The sequence below is a fragment of the Dasypus novemcinctus genome, chromosome 11, assembly GCF_030445035.2.
Source record: "Dasypus novemcinctus isolate mDasNov1 chromosome 11, mDasNov1.1.hap2, whole genome shotgun sequence".
Classification (NCBI taxonomy): domain Eukaryota; kingdom Metazoa; phylum Chordata; class Mammalia; order Cingulata; family Dasypodidae; genus Dasypus; species Dasypus novemcinctus.
In genome coordinates, this window is record NC_080683.1 from 22,147,354 (window position 1) to 22,169,870 (window position 22,517).

The window sequence follows — 22,517 nt, forward strand, 5'->3', positions numbered from 1 at the left end:
ATTTTCCTTGAATATGTGAAGTTTATAGAGTTTGCATTGATAAACTGTTTCCTGGGACTGGAGTCGCTGCCATGGTTACCAAGGGCAGGGCTGCAGCCTCTCACCATCCCACACCCACAAGTCAGGACAGACAGCTTAGGTTAAGGTTATCTCCAAAGAGGCAAAGAGCCTCTCACCGATAGCCCACATCAACTCCAGTTTCATGCTAGTGAAACTCAGAGAATACAGCTACACTTTATAAGTATGTTCATACAACAAATTAAGATTAGCAGGCCCTAATCTTCATATTTATGCTTAAATTTGGTTCATGAAGGAAGTCAGAGAATCTGAGTATTCTCCACTAGATTATTTTAAAAGGCTTTGTGGAAAATGCTGGATTGGGGATCATATAAGAGCAAGGGAAAAGCACTTGGGTTGATGGAGAGGTACCTTGATTTCATAAAGGCCAAAGATGCTTTGTGTCTTGGGAAATGATTTTGTTCTGCTGATAGATTCCTTGCACATGCCTTCACTGGGATTTTAGAGCACTGACACTATGGGTCATGTAGGGTTCAAGTTTAAATTACACCAGGAGAAGGAGCATTCATTCTGACCTCAGTAGGCTGGGTCAGATAATTAGCTAATTACCTGCTATTATCCATCCCTTATGGTTGGTGTAGTCCTCACTCAAGAATTGAAACTTCAGTGCTGTTTTGAAAATGTTCAGAGTATCCCAGGACAAAATGCTGTGTGTTTTCTGCCCCCGCCCTCCTGGCCAATTATATCTACTGACTGGTTCTTAAACTTTCCAGTGTTTTGGAGAGACAGAATATACTTGAAAGACCAAGACCCCAGACACTAAGTGAAGGTTCTATGTGTATATGTCAAATTTTCAGTTCATTTGTTCTTCTGGGAGAATGACTGTTTTGTACTACTGCAATTAGCACGGGAACTGACCGAGCTGGGGAAATGCCATTAAAATCTTCTCCCAGCCCAGAAAATCTCATCACAAAAGTAGAAGAGAAAGAAAAGCCATTTTATTATTGAATAAACATTAAACTAGAATGCGATGCTTCACAAGTCACAGAGATTACAAAAACAAACCAAAAAACCCTCAGCCTTTTGTATAGTCAACCAGGTAATACCCATTTTATACATGTTTTCAAGATAATTGACAACTACCCCTCAAGTATGAAGACTTGACTGCTCTATATGTCACCCACAGTTCATCTTAAATTCACCTGGTAATTGGGGCGGTTGTTGTGTTTCCTAATAAAAGGCACAATGAAATGGCTCATAGCTCCAGGACAGGATAGTCATAACTTGGAGCCAGGTGCAGTGTTCTAACTTCCTTGATGTTTACATTTTTAACACATGGCACCCCGGGCCCTTAAGAAAAACATCGCTGTGTTGTAAAATTGGCAAAGGCTTATTTAGCTCTTAAAATGATTTACATCCAGAGAAATGATGAATAATTACAACTTTTCTAAAGACTGCTCTAAGAAAAGGGGAGAGAGAGAGCTCTTCCTCTTTTTGCACCAGGGAAAATTAACATAGACCTATTTTTTCTTTTTTATTTGTATTTGCTCTTACATTGATGTCTGCCTAAATAATGCGGAAATGTTTGAGAGAATATCAGGGGCTGGCAAAATGCCTGAAAGGGAGGTCTGTGCTAAGGATGATGAGAGAATACCAAGACCAGGGGCTGCAAACCCCACAGAGCCTAGGCTCGAGGCAGAGCGCATATGGTGTGAGGCATTGGTCGGGTGGTAAAGCCAATGTCTGGGGTGAGGTCCAGATCCAGATGGGACACACCGGAGGGTGGCCGGAAGGTGAACTTTTGCATGAGGCTGGTAAAGAAAAGGAAAAGCTCCATCTTGGCCAGTGACTCACCAGCACACATCCGGCGACCTGGAGAGATGGACATGGTGGGGAGTTATGGGAAGTCTGGTTATAAAAATATGAAAAACCATCTGGACAAAGACAAAAGCAGTCGGTCACTTATTCTCTCCTGAGCCTCAAGGGCTCTGTCTCCCACGTAAGCCCTGGAAATACAAAATTGGATACAAAAGCCAGCTCTGCATTATGACATTGTGAGGAAGACAAGTTAAAAATATTAACATTTTAATATGAAAGATGTTAAGACAATTGAAACAAAGTATGCCGTGGGAACACATAGTTAAATTACCTACTGTGGTTTGGAGAGTCAGGGAGGACTTCCTGAAAGAATTTATATCTAAGCTCTGACACAAAGGGTGAGAAGAAATCAGCCAACGATGCGGGAAGAGGTGAAAAGGAGCATGCTGTATTTGAGGGTATAGAAGAAATATTTTTCGACGAGTATAGAGCATTGATACAGGGTGTCTCAGACATGAGGCTTGCTGGATGGGACTTTTGAAATCCATGCTAAGAAGCTGCCGAAGCATTTTAAGCAGGAGGGAGACTTGGTTGGTATTTTTGAAACATGGATTATTTGGGAAAATGTCAGGATGTCTGAAAAGTGGACTAATTTTAAGGAAAGAAGCCTTCTAGTTAGGTTTTTATCAAAACAATGGAAGTCTTAATGATCATAGATATTTCTAAAAACCTATTGTGTTGAGAATCAAGTTTTTTTCCCCATCAAATGTAATGGGCTTTGTGGTTTTCCTATAGAGCAAAGACAGTATATTTGGCTAAAATGTAGCAATATAGCATTATTAAATAAATGTATTCACTTCCAACCCATCAGAAGGCCCAATTAGATCTTGTCATTCCTACTCCCAGATCCTATAAATGCTAAATTTGTTGCTTGCCTTAAAGTGTTGCACAGTTCAGTTAGAATTCTTTTTTTGGTTTTTCTTTATTTCATTTGCAAGATATTTCACAAGTGCATTGAGTCACAACAGATTTCAAAGCAGAAAATTCTTAAAATTTAGGTATTTTGCAACACAGGGAAAGTACACCGAATTAGCACTTTGGTTGATACAGAACCTCCAGGGATTATCTTAATTCCACAATGAACATATTGTCACTGTGCCCAGTAGTATGGCAGAATTTTCAGGGGGTGAAAGGTCACTGATACTACTGCTGCCTGCCTGGAAATATTCATTAAATAAAAGCTTCCTTTTCAATTCACCACGTATGATTTGACAATGTTGAATTTTACCGGAACCCTATTATCCTGGAAATTCTCCTTAGTTTGACCAAACTGTAGGTCAGGGGTTCTTATCCTTTTTTTTTTTTTTAAAGATTTTTTTATTTATTCCTCTCTCCTTCCCCCCACCCCCGCCAGTTGTCTGCTCTCTGTGTCCATTTGCTGTGTGTTCTTCTGTGAACGCTTCTATCCTTATCAGGGGCACCAGGAATCTATGTCTCTTTTTGTTGTGTCATCTTGCTGTGTCAGTTCTCCTTGTGGGCAGCGCCATTCCTGGGCAGGTTGCACTTTCTTTCACGCTGGGCGGCTCTCCTTACGGGGTGCACTCCTTGCGCGTGGGGCTCCCCTACACGGGGTCACCCCTGCGTGGCAGGGCACTCCTTGCGCGCATCAGCACTGCGCATGGGCCAGCTCCACACGGGTCAAGGAGGCCCGGGGTTTGAACCGCGGACCTCCCATGTGGTAGGCGGACGCCCTAACCACTGGGCCAAGTCCGTTTCCCTCTTAACCTTTTTTATTCCACAGACTCCTTTGCCGGTCAGGTGAAAGCCACGGCCCCCTAACTAAGTCCACACCATACTGTGTACTATTTAATAAATGTATCACACCTGCACCAACATGTCCCCACAAGAATTTTTTTAAAAATTTCAGTTCAAGCTCACAGACCCCTTGTTAAGAACCCCTGCTTTAGATAGCCTTCTTCCTGAAGAAGATAACAGCATATAATGATATACCCCATTGCTGTCCTCCCCTTCCAGCACTCTTCCATTAGCTTTTCCTAGTCTTATTCTCTGCTCCAAAGGAGTTGAGCTCTTTCTCTCTCTGGTCTTTCTCCATCACAATAGCCTCTGGTCGTTCTCTTCTCTAGAAGTCATCCTTGCCTAGTTCACATTGGTGTAAACCTTTTCTTTGATGGGATATTGTCAACAAGATACATGAGCTGGGCTTTGAGAATACTGCACTCAGGGGCTTACATCCTGTAGGTAAGTCTGACAAGCAAATAGATAATTTTAATACAGTATCACAAGGTATAATAGGGTGTTGAAGGAACCCGTGAAAAGAGTACCTAATCCAGCTTTTTGGGTTAGATTTTCCCACCTGCCTAGGAGTAAATGCGTGATTGAATGGGGTCATCTAATTGGATAACAAATAAAGCAACTTAGGATGTGAGTTTACCCTATGTTTAAATCTTAGTGTCATAGTAAGAGCCTAGCTACCCAACAAGATAAAGCATTAATTTCAGATTTCATTAAAATTTATCCTTAGGGATAAATAGGTGAAAACATAATAGAATGATCAAGTTCATTAAAAATAAATACTATATGCACAATTAGTTATGAGTGATCTTGATGGCCTATTAAAGGCTTTTAGCGGGAAGCAGATGTGGTTCAAGCAGTTGAGGTCCTGCCTACCACATGGGAAATCCTGGGTTCAGTTCTGGTGCTTTCTGGAGAAGATGAGCAAGACAGAGCTGGCACAATGAGCAGGTGTGATGAGCTGACTCAACAAGACGATACAACAAGATGATGCAACAAGATGATACAACGAGGAGACACAAAAAGGAGAGACAATGAAAGACACAACAAAGCAGGGAGTTGAGGTGGCTCAAGTGAGTGAGTGCCACTTTCCCACACAGGAGGTCCCAGGTTCAGTTCCCCTGTGCTTCCTAAAGAGAAGATGAGCAGACACAGAAAGCACACAGGGAGCAGACAGCGAGTGCAAACAACGGAGGGGGGGAGGGAATAAATAAATCTTAAGAAAATAAATAAGGCATTTAGCCCAAAATAAGTCCTTCAGAGTGCAAAATCTCTACCTCAATGCAGTAAATAATAAGCAATAATAGAAGAATTCAGGAAAAGAGTGCCTTAAAATCACCTGGAGAAACATGAGGAATTGGAAAGATGGTAGTACTCACACTGAGGCACAAAATCAGTTTTTTAATATTATTATAATTTGATTTTCTCCTTATTAAGACAGTTTTATGACTATACTTTAAGAATATTTTCACTTACCTATGATAAAAATAGCAGTACTGTTTGTTTGTTTCCTTTAAAAAAAGAAAAGCGGCAAAAAATAAAAAGCCCCTAGTATATCTGGGGTTGTTTCGAATTCCTGAGGTAAGCTGGAGAAAATCCATTGAGAATAAGCCTCTCTGGAAAAATCTGGGCTGCTGTGGCTTGCCTTATATTTCAGGGAAGCTTCCAGGCCCCACTGTGTGAGAAACCATGGAAAGCCTGGATACAATACCCATTAGAGCCCAAGAGAAGAAAAAAGAACATAACCCCCTCTCTCTGAAGACTGACAGCAGTAAGACTAGGAGGTGAAAAAAAGAGCCTGGAAATATATTTATGAGTGGTTTTTTAAAAATTGCTTCATCTCTTCACTTGTAAAATGAAAATTTAGGGACAGATGTAGCTAAGGTGCCTTCCAGACATTATTGCTTATGTTTCCATGAATTTTTTTTTTTTAAGAAAATATAAAGCAAGGAAGTTTTGAGAGAGATTGAGCTCATAACAGCTTGATAGAAAGGGTCTGAAAATTATACGATTCTTTTTTTCATCTCCTTTAGTTCTTATTTTCTCACGGATCAGCCTCCCTGTTTGTGTATGTGCGTGTGTGTAAATTAGGAGAATGGAATGCACTTTGTATCTCTGTATCACTTAATTATCAATGGGTGAAGAAAGCCTATACTTTGGGTGGCTGTTGTTTACCTATTCTGAATAGGTATCTGATGTGAATGCAAAGTCATTATTGTGAGAGTGAAAAGGAAAAGATAACAAACCAAATGTGAGCAGTTTTGCAAAGACTCTGCTAAGAAGTGGAAATTCAATTCATTTCAATTTGTAGGAATCCAGACAATACAGAGTAAGTCCATTTAGTCCCCTGGCTTTCAAAATTTATACTAGCAAAAGCCTCCTTTACTGGTGTTTACATATATTAAAGCAAAGTTTTTCTGTCCCCCCGCCTACCTTCTTAATGCTCTCTTCAAACTCCTTAAGCTCTATCCTAGTGTCAGCCACAAGAATTCCCTAAGAAAGTATTATTCCAATGCCTAATGTCATACAGCCAATTTAAGGCAGGGAGGACAGGTTCTCTTCTTTTTCTACTTTTCCTTCTAAAATTTAGTGCCACAGGGAAAAGTGCAAAACCTTAGCATAATAAAACCAGGCCAAATCTCTGTAGATTTTTCAAACCTAGTCATTTTTCTCTTTGTACTTTCAGAGATTAAGTACGATAACTCACCCAATGAAAAAGGCATGAAAGCATCTCTCTTGATAAACTTTCCCTGTGAATCGAGGAAATGTTCAGGATTAAAAGCATCTGGTCTTTCCCACTGTGTTTGATCCCGAAGTACTGAGGTCAGCAAGGTGATGACCTCAGTGCCCTAGAAATAAAAATGTTGTCAGGGACAGATTATGAAATTAATTCCTAAAACTGTGGCTATTAAAGATGTATGGTGATAGTACTGGCAGTTTTTCAGCAGTGTGCTCTGTAAGGAAATGGGAGCGGTGGAAGCGGAGAGGCAGCAGGGCTGAGACTCTGGTGTTTTCATTTACTCAACCAAATTTTTATTCAATACCTACTTAAAAAAACGCAAACATTGGACTCTGAACGAGGGACAAATGCTTACTCACTCATGTATTTTCTATGCTATGATGGCAGGTTATTTAATTTTTGATAAACCCCCTTTTCCAAATTTGTATATGAAGGGTGTTAAATACTGCTCAGTTGGTGGCTCTGAGCATTAGATGAAAGGATACATATGCAAGAACCTGATGCTCCGTGCTTGGTGAATGTTTTTGCTCTTTTACTTTCAGGACTATGATGACAGACAAGCCAAACTAAACACACCCATCAAAACAAATTCTCAAAAATAAGTTATTTCTTATCCTTGCCTTGCCATGTACACTGAAACAATTTAGAACCATCAAAAGAAAGTAATTTCTTATACGTATTTCCATGTAAGGAGGGAAGTGTACGCATTTCCATGTAAGCATGGAAGCACTGCTGGAAGGAAGCTAAGAGGTGACACCTTAACTGGAATACTGGCACCCTTACATACCAACCTTCTAATTCCAGGAAATAACTTAAACTGTCTGAATTCCAGTGTCCCCAACTATAACAAATAATAACTATCCCCTATAAAGCAATACCTATCCCCTATTGCATACCTAACACAGACACTGTCACTATTTGTTGGACAGTAGGAAGGGAGGGAGGGAGGGACAGAGGAAGGAAGGAAGAAAGAACTATGATTTTGAGCAGTTGGTGTTTTCTCCCTGTCCACTCACCTCCCAGTCTAATACCCTTACCTTTGGAATGTAGTAATTTTTAAAAACAATATTTGAAGTCGTTGCATGAGGTAAGCTTGTGGGCAAGATGTTTGCAAATCTCTGTACTTCATGAATGACAGCATCAGTGTATGGCATTTGAGTTCGGTGTGCAATTCGAGGCTGGGCTAATCCTACAACTTTGGTGATCTCATCACAGACCTTTTCTGCATAGAATGGAATTAGCGCGATTAGAGTCCAGATTGGGAGGGGGTGTTGTAACAGTCTTCCCCATTAGCATTACATGTGAAAGTCTAATCCAGGTGTTCTCTGAGTTCTAGCTTGTCTTTTCTCCACCTGCTTCCACATCATCAGCCTCTATCCCTAAGTCTCCTCTGATGCCTTCAGACCATCTCTTGATTCTTACAGAGCAAAATCCACATTCTGATAAGGAAAGGAAACTAAAGATACAAACATCCTCAAGGATACAAATAACAGTTCCTCTCTATGGCTATAGAATTCTTCTTTGTCCAGTTCAAGAGATTTCTAAGTTTTCTCCTATCAGAAATGCTCTAAATCTTAGATGACTTACTCTGGATCTCAGGGTATCGCATCATGAGCAGAATCCCCCAGCGCAAGGTGGAGGCTGTGGTCTCTGTACCAGCCACAAACAGATTACTAACAAGTGCCACCAAATTTTCATCACTGAAATAGTCAGTAGATTTATCTTTCTCCTAAAACAATAAAATGGATCATTAGTAATGAAAAAAATTATGTAAAAGATCAATACAAATCACTTATGAATTTTTTTTTGAAAAACATTGCATTCTACCTTCAATTGAATGGAATTTTTAAATTATGAGAATGATGTGGAGAATTTTAGGATAAAAATGCATCTCAGATTCTAATAATGGGAAACAATTTTAATAATGAGAAGAGCCGCTTTTCATTTAGGAAGGATGGAAGTTAATTTTTAATTTAGTGTCTTAGTAAATCCCCAGAACTGATGCTTTAAAATTTATCTAATTAAAGAATCTTTCTTGAGTTTGTCAGTTGAAATGCATTTCTTAGGATTACAAAAAAACAAACAAACCAAAAAAAAAATTCTAAAAACTAACCTATCTGAGATCTTTCATATGTTCTGGTCTTTCCAGAGAGTGAGACCAAAAGTGATGGAAAATACTTAAAAATGCACAATGTAGTAAATGGAGAAAAATAACTCAAGGCCTATATAGTATATGAATTTACTGTTACTTACTTGTCTGGTTATCTTCTTTTTTGAAAGGAATGTTTTTCCTCCATGTGCTATTAATTAAACCAAATAACATAAGGAAAACCCTGAAAAAAAATGCCATTACCTCCTGCTGTTTGATCAAAAAGGCATCAATAAAACTTCTTGGATCATTTTTGTCAAATTTATGATGGTGATCTAGGAAAGTCATCCTTATAAAAGAAAATAATTCATCTCTGTTCTTGAGTACTGTCTTATGATTTTTTAGGAGGAACCCCAAAACTGGAAACATATTGAATAACTAAAAGAACAAAAAGCATTGAAGTCAATTAAATATACATATATACTGCTTGTGAGTATGCTAATGACACCATTATTCCTGAAAGCATTACAGAAATAGCATCTTTTAAAGACTTTTAATTACTACTGATTGTGACAGACTAAGTTAGACAAGGAGATATACTCATTTATCAGGACTAGGTCACTTACCATGCATATTGCTGCATCTTAGAATACATTCTAGGTAACCATGGTACCTTCGTATATTATGCCTGTGGGAAGAGAGCTACTTAGAAGCTAGAGGGGACATGAAAATAATATTGGTGTTTGCTATAAATCCAAGTGTTTTTCTTGCAAAATCCCAGGTAACTACAGGCAAATAATTAAAGAATTTTAGTTCTATGTAGCATGAAGACATTTATAATTAGTGTTTTCTGTAAGATCAGAATACCTGTTTTTTCATTTATAACAAGACTTATTGTCTAGAGGTTCCGTAGAGCAGTGCCACTTAATCTAATAGCCAATTACCTTTAAAAAGCTCAGGAATGGCTTCATTCTGCTAAATCTTATGTATTTGTTGGTATATTAATTTTTTTGGAAAGGAGATCTATATATTTTGTTAGATTCTCAAAAGAGTTCATGATTCCCAAAATAACAATATACACCAATGATAAAATGTCACTCCTAAAATTAGACATTATAGTCACATATTCTAGTATGCCAAAGCACCTGTATTAGAGTAAAGCTACATTTATAGTAGCAGATTCCAAAGTGAAATAATATGGTAATTTGTCAGTGATACTGCTAAAAATGAGGACAATTTGACAGGCTCTTTTTCCTTACATTAAGGAAGGTAACCACTTCATCACTCAAAATCATAAAATTTGGATTGCAGCACTGTAATGAACTTGCATGGTTCAGAACAAATATTGAAGTTTTATATGTCACTTCATATTTTTGATTCTTGGTAGTACTCCTTTGTTAAAACTCTCTTTCCTAAATGAATTCTACTAAATGCCCTTTATTCACTCATTTACTTATTCCACACTCCATACCTACATAGTGATATAGGTAAAAGATGGGAGGTTAAAATTATGAGAATTGATTAAACCATTTAGCAGACTATTTTATTGGCTTGAAAATACATACATCATAAGATATTTGATGTAGTACTTTGTGCTAGAATAATTACCAAATGTGTTAAACAAGAAACTTGTCATACATTTGTACTCAAAATGTTCCAGAAAGTGCATATTTTTGAAATGGCAATTCTCTAATAATTACTTGCTCATGATCTCTTGAACAAAGAAGTGTACCTCAGAGGAATTAAAAGTGAATAGGAAAGATAATTTACATACAGGGCAACACTTATTGCGGTGATGGAAGGCAAAACATCAAAAACAAAGCTTTTGCATTTTTAAATTTTTTGATACCCCAATTTATTTTTACCATTAATTTTCCAAATTAATATGTATTCTATATCTAACCTTTAAACTCATCACTATATTCCATTTTACTATTAAGGGAACCTGGCAATATATTGGGCTTCACTTTTCAGGAAGTTTTGGATCACAGAGAGGTTCAACAATGGCAGCAGAGGAATACTGGTGTGGGATGTTATTGACAGGGGACACATGGTTGGCAGGGAGTTCTCCAGGGCATATATCCAGGGTACATAAAAATGTTTAGATATTTTCATAGAGGATACAATTAAAAACAACGACTGAGAGAGTGCTGAGTTCCTAGCCAGGGGAGCTCTATCACAGTCCCTAAAGGAACAGCACAATTCCCCAAGTGCAACAGCAAAGACCAAAAAAGAATGAAGGTCCAACAATGAGCCCTTGATACTAATGACTATGCTTGTGAGCCTGTACACCTGAAATAAGAACAAGGTCTAGAGCTGCAGGGTGCCTAAGAGTTACCTCCTGAGAGCCTCCGTGTTGCTCAAATGTGGCCAGTCTTGAAGCCAAACTCAGCATGTAAATGTGTTGCCTTCCCCTCAGTGTGGGGCATGACTCCCGGGGATAAGCCTCCCTGGCCCTGAGGGATTACTACCAAGTACCAGCTGATGATATAACTAGAAAATGACCTTGAATAAAAGGGTCAACTCGGACCAGAAGAATATCTCAGTCTACATATAATACCAGGAGTTAAAAATGCTTTTTGACCTGAATCAAGGGGGAAATGGAAAGGACAAATGAGTTTATGTGGCTATGAGTCCCCAAAAAGAACCAGGAGGGTATCAGAGGGATTGCCCTTATGCACACGTCAGCAGAGTCCCAGAGACAGATAAAGTAGATACAACCCCGGATATTGGTTCCTCTGAGGGCTACAGAGACGCACAGGTTCTATGGTCATGGCAGATGGAGTTCAGTGCCATGTCAGTTGGCCCTTCTTTGGAGTTTGTGTTTCTGTGTGATGGAGCTGGACTCAGTTGTGATCTTTTTTCACAAGCTTCTCATGTTACTTTACCAGAACTGTAGTTGGTGCTGGGGTTTAATATATACCCAGGGGATCTGAATCTCTGGACTGACCACATAATAGCCAGGCTCTGAGCCTCAACAGACTTCATCTCCTACACTCTGATTTATTGGACTTACCCCACTCAGCTAACATGGAGTTGAAAAGGTCAACCACCACACCAGGGAGACAAGAGTGCCTACAACTGAAAGCAGGAGGACTGCACCCAGCATCCATGTGGAATCTAAGCCCCTTCTTGATATAAATGTGGAGTGGACACAGCCATTCCAGGGTCCACAGGATGGAGGAATAGAGTATGGATTAGAGTGGACTTACTGATATTTTATTCATGACCTATTGTGATTAGTAATCGAAGAAAATGTGGCATTGGTGTGGAGAAAGTGGCCATGGTGGCTGCTGGGAGTAAGGAATGGGAGGAAGAGATGAGATGTGGGGGCGTTTTCGGGACTTGGAGGTGTCCTGGGTGATGCTGCAGGGACAGTTACCGGACATTGTATGTCCTCCCATGGCCCACTGGATGGAACGCGGGAGAGTGTGGGCTATGATGTGGACCATTGACCATGAGGTGCAGTGGTGCTCAGAGATGTATTCACCAAATGCATTGAATGTCTCATGATGATGGAGGAGATTGTTGCTATGGGGGGAGGAGTGGGGTAAGGGGGATGGGGGGTATATGGGAACCTCATATTTTTTTAATGTAATATTAAAAAAATAAAGACAAAAAAAAAAAAAAGAAAGATAACAGTTACCGCAATTCTAGGACTTCCAAGGAGTTTCACATTTTCACTAATCAAGGTTAACAATCTCAGGAATTGGATGTCTTGGTAGTCGAACCGTTTTCCAAACAACACTGACACAATGACATTTGCAACGGAGGCACTCATTACTGTTTTTATTTCAATGGGCTTTCCTAGAATATAATTCATTAATCAGATTAGATTAGGCATATTCCCGTACTTACGCCATTTCTAGATTGATTATTACAGGCTGTCCTGTAAAGGATTTCATAAAAGAAAGTGATTATTTATTACCATGCCTTCCAATAAAAGGGGAGGCTTGAATGTGCCCTGAAAAATACTAGAATTTGACCAAAATATTGTCATAAAGAAAACTAAAAATTATATGTCAAAGAAAACCAGCATTGGCTTAGTTAAAAAAAATAAATGTGCCCCATGAGGGGCATTTTAGTGTGTATGTGTATTTGTGTAGGGTATAATTCACAGTATCTTGGAAAATATCTTTATACCTAATAGACTCAATTCAAATTTAAAATAGGACATCCAGATGATTTATATGATTTCACTTTAAAGATCTTCATCTAGGTCAGTATTGGGTCTTGCTTTCCTCAGCATCATTGAACACTTCTAAGATTATTAAACACTTATCAGGGGATGGGCATTTATCTTTAAGTGAAGAGCATTGTAGTTCCTAAGAGTCACATGGGAAGCAGGCACTCAAACCACTGAGCTACACCAGCTCCAAGATTCACTCTTAACATCGGCACTTAATTTAGATGTAGAGGCTGAAAGCCTAAGGGACTTCTAAAGAATACCTTTTCTTCTTCAAATAAAAATGGGACGGCCTGAGGAATGCTGTGTACTGAAAGCCGTGAAAAATTAGTTTTTGTTGCTTAACACTGGGACAGGAAGTCATTTTTGTATATGTAATTTCTCTTTCTAAATATTAATTTAGCATGTGGGTCCCTGAACCCTGTTTCGTCGTCTCCTCCTCCTCTTCCTCTTCTTCCTTTTGTTTCTCTTCTTTATTCATCTCGGGGTTGTCCACCTTTGACCATTTTTCTTTATACTAATCCTTCCATCAGTGGAGATAATATTCAAATAAATCATTTTAATAAGAAAGAGCTCCTCAACCTAATAAGGAAATGAGTAAAACTCTTGAGATGAAATGAGAATTTCAGATTTGTCCCACATATGCATAAAAACAATATGGCATTAATTCTATATTACTAAACTGTGTCAAACACATGGCCATTATGAAGAATTGTTCCAGAATAAAGGAGACAGGAAAGACATGATGTGACATGACAAGATATGACAACTGAAAGCAGGAGTTTCTACTGCTATAAAGGACATTTTTTGGGCACAATTGGCAATATCTGAGTAAGGACTGCAGATTAGGTAATAATCTTGTGTCAGCATTAATTTCCCAATTTTTGAAGAATTACTGCAGCCATATAAGAGAATGTTCTTGCTTATTCACGTGGAATAGGTACACACACAGAAGTACTTAAGAATAAAGGGGGAGCACCTCTAGCTCAAGTGGCTGAGCGCCAGCTTCCCGCATACAAGGTCCCAGGTTCAATCCCCAGCCCAGTACCTCAAAAAGGGAAAAAAATAAAAATAAAGGGCCACCATGTCTGCAATCTACTTGAAACAGTTCAAAATAACATTTATATAAATATATGTGTATATAGCAAGAGAGAGAGCAAATGTGATAAAATGGTAAAATGTTGCCATTTGGGGAATCTAGAAGGAAAGTACTGGTAATTCTTTTTATATTCTTAGCATTTTTCTTCAGGACTGAAATTATGTCAAAATAAAACATTTTAAAAACACCTTTCGTTGACTTCTTTCTTATGACAAAGAATACATGTTCTTCTTCATTCTACTCACCTCTATGGGATTCCAAGATCTGTATAAGATGCTGGCATTCCTCTATGATTGTGTCTTCTATAACCCTCTTACCCATTCCAAAGTCCCGTAAGGTGGTCAAGCTAAATCTTCTCATAATTTTCCAGGTTTCCCCATGAGAAAAGACAATTCCTTATAATTGAGGAAAGTGTTTTAAAATTATTGCCTCCAATACGTTAAAATTTAATTTACTAAGCAATTCTAGACTATCTACTAAATGATTACATCGTGCTAGGCATGCGTAAGGAATTGGTGAACAATGGAAAACAAAGTCTCTTATCAGGGAGAATTCAGTCTAATACACACAAGACTACCCAAGTAAAAAGCTAGAAATAAATAATTACCACGGGGTTTAATCAGACTTCCATATAACCCTAAAAATACTAATTTCTAGAGACACATATTGTTGAAGCACATAGTTGGTACATAATCAGTATTTATTGACTTAATGGATATATGAATTTGTGATTGGCTGAAGGAAACAGAAATATTAGTGTGGAATATATGGTCCAGGCAAAGGAAGTTCCTTGGAAGAAGTGGGGCATATGCTAACACTTTTAGGAAAATAAGGGAGAAATGATTGCCAAGGGAGCTCACATCTTTCAGTGGTGGAATCTGTGGTGCCTGTAAATACTCTTTGTGTTTCTGTTCTTAGCCCAGCCCTTCCTTTAATAGAATAACTCCTCGTTTTTCTATGGAGGCACAAGGGACAGGAGAGGAATTTCCCAGTTTGATTATAACCAGAAATAGGAACTAGAATATACTAAGGCAATCTGGGTATTAAAAATGGAGCAGTTCCAGTCTTGCTAGTCTCAACATGAAGGAAAACCGAAAGAAAGGGATAGGTATTTCCAGAGTTGCTTTTGCCACCATCCTTTGGTTAGGCTTTCCCTTAGAAACAACACAAGCCAAGAGTTAGATTCTGCTTGCATTGAATTACATTAATATAATAATATTCTTTCCATGAATGCTGCACTATATAAAACTTTCACATTAAATTTGTAACTCTTCAAGCTATCTCGTCTTTGTATTTTAACTTTTATATTTTATATATTAGAATAGAATATTAGAATATTATGGGCCAACAGAGAATAGTGATGACCTGTATGCATGTAATTATGAAGAACATTAGTTTGGCACCATGAAGAACTGGACTTTTGAATATTTGCCCCAAAGTCTCAAATATAAATGCTATACAGCAAAATAATTAATTATTATTAGTGTGAAGTAACTAAGACTACAAAATGGTCTAATGGGTAACAAAAGTATTATTAGTATTTTCTTTTGTTTATGTAAAATTGACCTAAAGTAGATTTATACTTTTTTTGAATGGTTCTGAGTGACTAGATTGGTGGGAAAATGCAGTCATTTTCCTCTTAGAACAATGCTTCCTATGGCCAGTTAAATCACTTAAAAAAAGACTGAGGAAGACTGTATTAAATGCAGTATAAATAAACACTGAAAAATAATCTTGTGTATAATCATAAAATCAGTCAGTAAAATTTGATGAATTATGAAAAATATTCAGAGATGCCAGAGGCAAGAGACAAGAAGGTGTCCCAAATTTTTAAAAGGAAAAGAATTAAATGAATCAAGGAAACTACAGACTAGGGAGTTGGAATGAACTGTTCCTCAATGCTGATTTCATTAGATGTTAATTGGATATTTTAAGAAAAAGAATATTCCAAGTATAGACAAATTAGTGTGAAAGAGTAAATAGAACAAAGTTAAACAGGCTTTTGGTTTCCCTCAGAGGCTTGAATATCTTAAAGTGTAATATGAGCCAAAGAAAAAGCTTATAATATACAGCATTTCTAAAATTCATTGCACTGCTACTGCTTTTTTCTCATAAATCATCTACTAACATCTTATGGAACTAGTTTTTTGAGGACCATAGTGTGGAAAATATCTTGTAAAAAGGCTGTTTTAGCACCAAAAAGCCTTAGTGGTGCTTAGTAGGTGTAAATATTAGTTTATTAAAAATAATGTTAATATGAAATCATTTCCATATATTAAGTGTTATTAGATTATTAGATGTTACAAATGTAGAATATCTGTATTTCACCCAGGCACTTAACAAAGACTCATATGAGCGATATGCACCAAATTTTGTCCAGGTGAAAATATGATATGCTTCGGTATATTTATAACCCAAAGTGTATTTTTTAATGTGAGCTCTTTAAGCTGATGGCTCCATCTCCCTTGTCTTTGTATTTCTCTGGCACTGAACATCATACTATTTGCCTCGCAGGAGGTTAGTAACTGGTTTTTTTGTTGTTGTTGTTTTTGTTTTTTGATTTTTTGTGTTTTTGTGTTTTTTCTTTTTTCATTTTAGTTTCAGTAACTTTTTAAAAAGAAGTAATTATCATATTTGATTAGAATAAAACCACAAATCCTAACTTTCCTCTTATTAACTCCTTGTTTCATTGAGTTAATCACTGAATTCAAAAGCATTTGCGTAATATACATTGATGGAAAAAAAAATTAAACCATGAAAGGAATTATGCAAGAGTATAAAATGCAACTGGTTTCATAATATTACCCATGGGGATATATTTTATTGTCAGAGTTCATTACCTTTTCCTTCAAAAAGCCTTTCAAATATAGGCACCTGAGAGCGTTCCCCAAATTGGTCACCATGATTAACCAGGGCATCTTTCACTGTCTCGAAGCCAGAGAGCACCACTACCTTCCTTGGCCCCATCTGAATGCTGTATATGGAGCCATATTTCTGAGAGAGCTTAGATATATTAAAGAGAGAGAGAAAAACAATTCAAACATCATACTGTAGTAAAAACGTGGACTGGAACTTGATCTTAGGTAATTCAGTTCATTTAAACAAACTAACCAACTTTATGATCTTACAATATATTCCTAGCACCAATGACTCCTTCAATGCACATTAAAAACCAGCAGTGTAGCCATTATTGTCATCTCCATTGTATAGGCAAGGTACAGTGGCTTTAAGTAGTCACATATCCTATAAGTGATAATGCTCTCAGCAAGGGATTCATATTCAACCTAGCTGGCTGAAGAGCCTGTGGTAGTCACCTGACTGTGAGATCCAGGTGGAAGATGAGCTGGGGGCTTCAAAGACTCCTTACTCTAAGAAACTTGGCCTTACATAGAAAACCGCATTAGAATTGCAACAGGGAGCAGGAAATAAGGACGCAATGATTTAAGAAATACTATAATTAAGATTAAAATTGCAGGGTAGTGAAAATTAAAATGACATTTTGAGACTCTAAGGACAGAGTTTCTCAGGCAGGAACCACTGTACATAACGTAGATAATAATGGAACATGTCAGGCAAAGTAAAAAATTCAAAAAGGTAAATTTTAGAAAAAGTGCTTAGTGGAGACAGGTGGAAAAGAGGAGAAAGGACATTTCATAAGAGGAATTAACAGAACAAAAGCACAGGGTGGAGATGAGAAAGAATAAGAAAATAAACAGTAAAGGGTTTAGGCTGGTTTAATATGTAAGGGAATGACCAATGTATTACGGAATCAAATGTGGTTGGTGCATGTGTGATTAGGTGGAGAAACTTAATGAAAGAAAGTCTTGTATTTCCGAAGAATTAGTCTGACATGCAACTTTTGGATGTAGAAGAAAGAGTCCTTTAAGTATTAGAAGACCAGAAAACTCAAGTCCTGGTTTCTAGTTACTAATAAGTTCCTCAATCACTTTGAGTCCACATCTATAAATTGGGGAGAGAGATATCATCACTATTTACCTCCTAGGGTGATTGTGAGAAGTAATTGAAATCCTTACAGTTCTTTGTAAAATGAAGAGAGTACTGTAAATGTAAGGCATTATTATATTGCCTACTGTGGTAAAGCGATATTTTTCTCTTTAGTATATCTCCCTTTGGATTTTCAAACTAAAAAGCTGTATAACACAGAATTCACTTCTCTCTGCACTTTAGAATTTAAAATATTGAAATTTATGATGAAATGCCAACTTTATGAATATCTATCTATCATCATCTATCATCTTACCCTAAAATCAAGAAATATATAGTCTTTGAATGGAAAATTACTTTAGAGAAATTTGATCTATTACTTGGTCCAGCCCTGTAGTTTTACAAATGAGGAAATAAAGACAGAGACTAATTTATTTGTTTATTTATTTTTAAGAGGAACTGGGGATTAAATGCAGGATCTCACACATGGAAAATAGGTGCTCAACCACTGAGCTATACCCAATGCCCTTCAGAGACTAAATTTTTATTATAAATTCACATGCTAAATAATGGCAGACCCAGAGTTAAAGTCTGGATCACAATTTTTGGGCCATGCTTTTGGTTATGCCTTTTATACACAGCTTTGGGTAGTTAACTAGATGTCTTTAGAGTATGACTATTATCACAATTCAGTTCCTTTGTAGTAGGTTGTATATAAAAAATGCAATCTAAAATGGTTCAGATTAAAGTTACAGATCCATAAATATTTCAGGGTATAAATTCCAATTTAAGTAATAGAAGTATTTTTATGTATGCAAATTGAACACCCACTAAAAATTCAATTAAAGGAGCTTTATTAATTTTTTTCCGTTTTTTCTAAATGGTATTTATTTGGGGTAGGAGCTTACAGATACCGGGCCATAAAGCATAAATTGCTTCCCTCACCAAAGTCTATTTGGAGCAAGATGGCTGCAGACATCTGCGAGTGTTAAGGCTTCCTGGGTTCCTACATTCCTGCGGCTTGCTTTTCTCTGGGTTCAAGTTTCCTTTCTTCCTGGGGCTGGCTTCTTTTTCCTCTGCATGCTGACTTCCCGGGGCTCTAGCTTAAGTCTGAGCTTTATTAAGTTTGAATCCTATCTAGTTACCTCATTATACATATATGATCCAGTTGTAAATACGTGAATGTTAATAAGTCCATGAGGACAAAAATGATTTAGAAAATTATAAATACATAAGAAATGAACATTTATTTTTACCTCCAGCATGGTTTGATACGGCCTCTTCAGATTGAGGATATGCAGATTTCCAATAACTGGCAAAGGTCTGGGTCCTGGAGGAGAACGTTGCTTGGACGCTTTAGCCATGAAGATTTTAATATTTAAAATAAAAACAAGAATTAGGCTCAGAATTGGAAATAAGGCAGAAGAGTCAAAACCGCTCATTGTCTTTAAGTAGAAGTATTATTAAAACAATAGAGATCTTTGTGATTGCAAGGAGACAGAATCAGTGGCGTCCAGAGCAAATTGAAGGCACACAGATGTTGCTAATAATGTTTGTTGTATTCTATAGGGTACCATCTATTTTATAATTAAGCCCTATAATTGTGCTGGCCTTGTTTGAGCTCCCCTCCCATTTTTTTTTTTTCTTTTCATTTCTCAGTTCCATCTGTTTTGTCCAATAAAACCTGGAGGGGTTTGTTTTTCATGTAAGACAGGGATTAGTTTTAAATTTTCAGAGAAATAATACAGCATATTTAATCCTCAATGTGAAATTTACGCTTTTACAACACAATGAATTGAATTGTTTGCTAAGATACATGAACTCTATGTGGGCAGTCAAATACTAGTGCCATGCCAAGAATTTCAAGATTCTTAATAATGAGCTCATACCCTTCCATGCTTCTAAAAGAGTCTCATATATGAGTGCAGTGTCATGGAGAGAGCACTGTTTTTGGTTTGCTTTTTTCCTTTTCTATTATTTATTTATTTAGTTTGGGAGAGTACTTTTTTGTTTGTTTTTTAGGCACTGGAGCAAGGGATTGAACCTTGGACTTTGTGGGTGGGAAGCTGGCACTCAACCACTGAGCCACATTGGCTCTCCTGGGGTGGTTTTTCAATTTGTTTTGCTTGTTGTTTGTTTTTGTTGTTGTTTAGGAGGCATCAGGAACCGAACCCTGGACCTCCCCTGTAGGAAGCAGGTACTCAACCACTTAAGCCACATCTGCTCCCCAAGAGGACTATTTTTAAAATTAGTCAATTCTGGATACAGATCCTTGCACGTACCTTCAGCAGGTTACTCAACCTCTCTGAACCTTAGTTTCATCATTTTAAAATGAGGAAATTAATAACAACATATAGCTTATTGAATTGTGATGAGGAAGGAACTAATAAATATATAACTCAAGGAATATACTTAAAATTCAGTACCTAGTATTCCTCATATTTCCTTTTTTCATTCCCTGCAAACATTCTCATTTGGTTACGTCTGCATTTACACCAGTAAATTTCAATTTTCTTCCTTTTCTGTCACCAAATTTTCCACTTTCTCTTCCTCCAGACTTTTAACCATGTGTCTGATGTCATCCTTACCTTTACTTCTCTGCATGTAATGTATTTTTACCTTTGACTGCTTTTAAGATTTTTTCTTTACCATTTGTTTTGATAATGATTATCACATGCCCTGGTATGTTCTTCTCCATGTTTCTTGCTCTTGGAGTTTGTTGAGCTTCTTGGATCTATGGGTTGATAATTTTCACTAAGTTGGAAAATTTGGGACCATTATTTCTTCAATATTTTTACTGTCTCTTCCCCACTTAAGGAACCCCAATTGTTTTCAATGTCTTCATTTTAAAAAATTCTTTTTGTTCTCTGTGTGTTTCGTCTTGGATAGCTTCTATTTCTATGACTTCTAATTCACTTTTCTTCTACAATGTCCAGCCTGCTTTTAATCCCACTCAGTGTATTTTTCACCTCAGATACGACTCCAAGTATGATTTGGTTCTTTTTATAACTTTCATGTCATGAACTTCTTGAGCAGCTGGAATAAAGTTATAATAAATATTTTAAAGCCTTTGTTAATTTTAACATCTATGTCAGTTCTGGGTTAGTTTTGAATGTTTAATTATTCTATTGAGTATTAGTTGTGTTTTCCTGCTTCTTTACAAGCTTGATGATCTGATTGGTTGCCAGACATTGTGAATTTTACTTTGTTGGGTATTGGTTATTTTTGCATTTCTGGAAATATTCCTATAATTTGTTCTGGAATGCAGTTAAATTGTTTGGAAAAAGTTGATTGTTTTGCAACTTGCTTTACAATTTGTTAGGCACGTTAGAGTAATCTCTAAATCCATGGTTAATTATTCTCCATCTCTGAGGCAAGCCCTACCTGCGTTTATTACCCAATGCCCCATGAATTATGGGTTTTTCTTCTGGATGGTGACAACAGGCATTATTTTCAGCCATGTGTAAGCACCAAGCACTGTTCCCTCTAATTCTCTGGGGTAATTCTTTCCATTGCCTCAGATAATTTCTTTGCTTGCATGAACTAATTAGCGCTCTGCTGAATATTCAGGAGGGACCCTGGGTAGATCACAATGATTCTATCTCTATGCAGTCCTCTCTTTTCTAGGGCTCAATCCTGAATACTCTGGATGCCTAATCTCATTGGACTCTCAGCAGTGTATTCTCAACTCAGAGAGTCTGCTGGTCTCCACCTGGGTTTCCCCCACCCTGTACACAGCTCAGAAAATCTCTTAAGGCAGTACGCCGGGGCAATAGTATGGCTAACTTCATATTTTTCTTATCTTGCAGGTGTAATTCTGCTCTGTTGCCCAATATCCAATATCTTTTTGTATATATATTTTTTCTGTTTGTTTGGTTCAAGTGGGAGGGTAAGTTTTGACCCTGTTAATCCATTTTAGCCTGAAGTAGAAGTTGGAAGATCTCTAAGATACATTACAAGGAAACAAAAACAATATGCAAAAGAGTATGTATAGTATATATAATATCATCTCAATTGCACCAAAGGAAAATAAACATATTTGTTTGTTTGTACATAAAGTATGCAGATGTATAACTTAGTGTTTATGTATAAATTTTAAAAAAATTAATTTATTGAAATGTATAAATTATATTTTTAGGGTCTAAATAAGCTATTACTAGTAACAATATCTGTTAAGAAGAACTGGACATCTGGGTAGAATTTCAGGAGAAGGAAGCTTTTACTTATTATTTAAAAAATATTTAGTACAATTGGATTTTTTGCACATAACGCCATATATGTGTATTATTTTATATTTTAGAAAAAATTAAAAACATTGAAAGTTGTTGCAGAGTAAAGAAAGCTGGAGAAGGAACTCTTTAGTTTCTTTTTCTTAATCAAGAATAATGTAGGAATTTGCATGTTTGTGTGTGTGTGTATGTGCATGTACATGGGCTATATGACAGGTTAGGCAGGGTATTAATTCCAGAGAAATAGTGTATATGCTACCGTGCTTGCAAATTGATGGAGCATGGAAGGTCACCCCACACACTGATAATTTTGATAACTTTCAATATGATTGTTTGTTATTATCATCATCATCATCATCATAATAGTAATAACAATACTTAAAATTTATTGAGTTTACTATATGCCTGCCTTGTTACTAGGTCCTTTATTATATGTTTATAGAATTAACACAATTAGCTTATGAGAATAAATATTGTTATCATCATCCTTGTTTTATACATGAGAACACTGAGATCCAAGGAAATGAGGGAAACTGTTCATGTTTACACAACTAGTAAGAGACAGAACTGGCATTAACCTT

General features: G+C 37.0%; 1 protein-coding gene across 1 annotated transcript; it reads right to left on the reverse strand.

Moving 5' to 3' along the window:
• Nucleotides 1-1,015: 1,015 nt before the first annotated feature.
• Nucleotides 1,016-19,071, reverse strand: LOC101420759 (cytochrome P450 2K6-like). The gene is made up of 9 exons (XM_004471193.5): nt 18,964-19,071; nt 16,603-16,765; nt 14,008-14,157; nt 12,124-12,284; nt 8,742-8,915; nt 7,976-8,117; nt 7,426-7,610; nt 6,356-6,497; nt 1,016-1,890 (listed from the first exon to the last, which is right to left on the reverse strand). The coding sequence occupies exons 1-9, from the start codon at nt 19,069-19,071 to the stop codon at nt 1,703-1,705; spliced, it is 1,413 nt and encodes a 470-aa protein (XP_004471250.4). The 3' UTR covers nt 1,016-1,702.
• Between the last annotated feature and the right edge of the window lie 3,446 nt (nt 19,072-22,517).